The sequence below is a fragment of the Sprattus sprattus genome (assembly GCF_963457725.1).
Source record: "Sprattus sprattus genome assembly, chromosome: 5".
Classification (NCBI taxonomy): domain Eukaryota; kingdom Metazoa; phylum Chordata; class Actinopteri; order Clupeiformes; family Clupeidae; genus Sprattus; species Sprattus sprattus.
The window spans coordinates 39,981,037-39,983,536 of record NC_137924.1 but is presented as its reverse complement, the minus strand read 5'-3'; the positions used below and the strand labels follow the sequence as shown (position 1 = coordinate 39,983,536).

Genomic DNA, 2,500 nt, shown 5'->3' with positions numbered 1-2,500 from the left:
AGTGAAATGAGCACAGACGACAGGAGAGGGAGCAGAGGAACGCAACGGAGAAACAACGTTATAGTTTCTGATGAAACACCCTCCTGTGGCCTGAAAGACTATATATGTGTTTATACACACACCCACACAGCCCAAGAGGCACCCCGCACACACAACCGCTGAGAGGCGCTCGTCCAAAACGTTCCCCAAGAAACGTGCTCTACCTAGAAACTTCACTACCTCGACTACGTGTGCTACATAATACTAGTGCTGTCATATTCTGGGCTGGCCTCCGCAGATTCAGAGGAGGGGGAGGCAGAGTAGTGGGTGCCTGAAAGGAGGGGAGTGGGGGGGGGGGGTGGAGTGGGGGGGCTCACCTGCTCCAATGACTTCTTCGATCTTGACGAAGGACACATCGATCTCCTTGGCGAACTCACGCACCGCCTCGTTCGGGTCTTCGTACGTGAACGGGTCGATGTACACCTTGACTCCTGCAAAAACCATGGCAACCAGTGGTTAGTCTAACACCTGTCCTTCATCAGGTTTCACACACACACACACACACACACACACACACACACACACACACAGCAGGAGAAAGCTCCTGAGAGTATTTACATTGCAGATTACATGTATTACATTATAATGACCAGGTGGAGGAAAGATAGTCAAGATCTGGTACCCTGCCACCCCATATCCATTAACACACACTCACACACTCACACACTCACACTCACACTCACACACGCACACGCACAGAAATATGCACACCTGCACACAAGCGACTGCTTACATTTCTTAATCTTCAGCTTCTCTCTCTCAACCACACACGCCACTCACACACACACACACACACAGACACACACACACACACACACACACACACACACACACACACACACACACACGCCATTTACCTTGCCCCATGAGGTACTGGCCGCTCTTATCCATGATCTCTGGATCGTTCACTCTGGAGTGGCGTCTGAGGAAATGAGAAGCAGAGCACAGGTGGAGAGAGGGAGAAAAGGATAGAGGAAGAACGAGAGAGAGTAAGAAAAGGAGCAGAAAGTGAGAAAGACAAAATAATGGATCATTTTATTTATTATAGGAGGGATTCCTGAGGCCTTACATACTTCTTTAGGCCTTCTGCGGAGTCAGGAGGGAGAGAGAAGGAGAGATAGCAATAATATTAACACGGCCGATAACGGTGTTTATTTTACGATAACGACAGATTAGTACATGGGGGTGAGAAAGAGGGAGCGCTTGGGGAAGAGGATAAGTTGACCTGAAAAATTAGAGGGCAGGGGGGAGAAGGAAAAGGGGAGAGAGAGGGGGAGAGGAGAGGGAGAAGGAAGAGTTTGGTGTTTTTCTAGCAGTCCCGTCGCTCTCTAACAAAGATGTTTTGCTTCGTTTGACAGCATTCATTTCCCATGATTCCAGTGAATCTGTCACTCCCTGCTTCACTTTCCGTCCACTTCTCTCTCTCTCTCGCTCTCTCTCTCTTTTCACTTTCTCTCTCTCTCTAACTCTACCCCTATTCTCTCTCTCTCTCTCTCTTTCTCTCTCTCTCTCTCTGTCACACACATACGCACACACTTCATCCCCCAACATTTCTTCCTCTTTCCCTGGAGCCTTCTGGCCAGCTGTCTCTCTCTCTCCATCTCACCCTGGGGACCAGTGAACTCTACATGTCTGGCTCCAAGAGAGTGTGTGTGTGTGTGTGCGTGCGTGTGTATGTGTGTGTGTGTGACAGTGAGTTCTACTTATTGGAAAGACACAGTTGAGTTTGAATGTGGTACTTGTCAACAGCACTGGTATGTGTTACTGAGTGTGTGTGTGTGTGTGTCTGTGTGTGTGTGTGTGTGTGTGTGTGTGTGTGTGTGTTTGTGTGTGCGTGTGTGTATGTGTATAACCATACCATTGTGCTAGTCCATGCGTAAATGAGTACATGGACAGATGTGTGATTTAAGTGTGTGTAAGTGTGTGTAAGTGTGTGTGTGTGTGTGTGTGTGTGTGTGTGTGTGTGTGTGTGTGTATCTATCTCATCTTTTGTTGCTCTCAAATTTCAAAACTGAGACAATGGCTTGGCCTCCTCTGTCAATCAAATGTAGCCAAGAGCTTCTCAACGTGACTCTGGAGACCCTCATTTTGTGTTCTCTCTCTCTTCTCAACTTGAGACTCTCTCTCTCTCTCTCTCTTCTTGTTCTCTCTAATCTCTTCATTCTTTTGGCCACACTGTCTCTCTACTGTTCTCTCTTCATGGCTCGCTAAATTACCACCCACCCACCCCCCGCCCACACACACACACACACACACACACAAACACTCAACGAGACCAAAATAGTGGTGGGTGCGGGTTCCTCCTGTCAAGTATCTCTGCCTGTGTGTATGTGTGTGTATGAATGTGTGGGTCTGTGTGTGTGTGTGTGAGAGACAGAGAGAGAGAGAGAGAGAGAGAGAAATAGAGTGAGAGAGGGTAAGAGAGAAACCTAGAGACGGAGGAAAACATTTTGTGTGTGTG

At 48.1% G+C, this 2,500-nt stretch overlaps 1 protein-coding gene across 1 annotated transcript in view; it reads right to left on the bottom strand.

The window, feature by feature from the left end:
• The window catches only part of ephb4b (eph receptor B4b), a 39,021-nt gene that overhangs the window by 7,164 nt on the left and 29,357 nt on the right, over positions 1–2,500 (bottom strand). Inside the window, exons 10-11 of the mRNA XM_080839459.1 lie at positions 897–961; positions 357–470 (exon numbers count right to left, since the gene is read on the bottom strand). Coding sequence (XP_080695585.1) covers positions 357–470; positions 897–961 — 179 coding nt within the window. The remainder of the gene's footprint in view (positions 1–356; positions 471–896; positions 962–2,500) is intronic.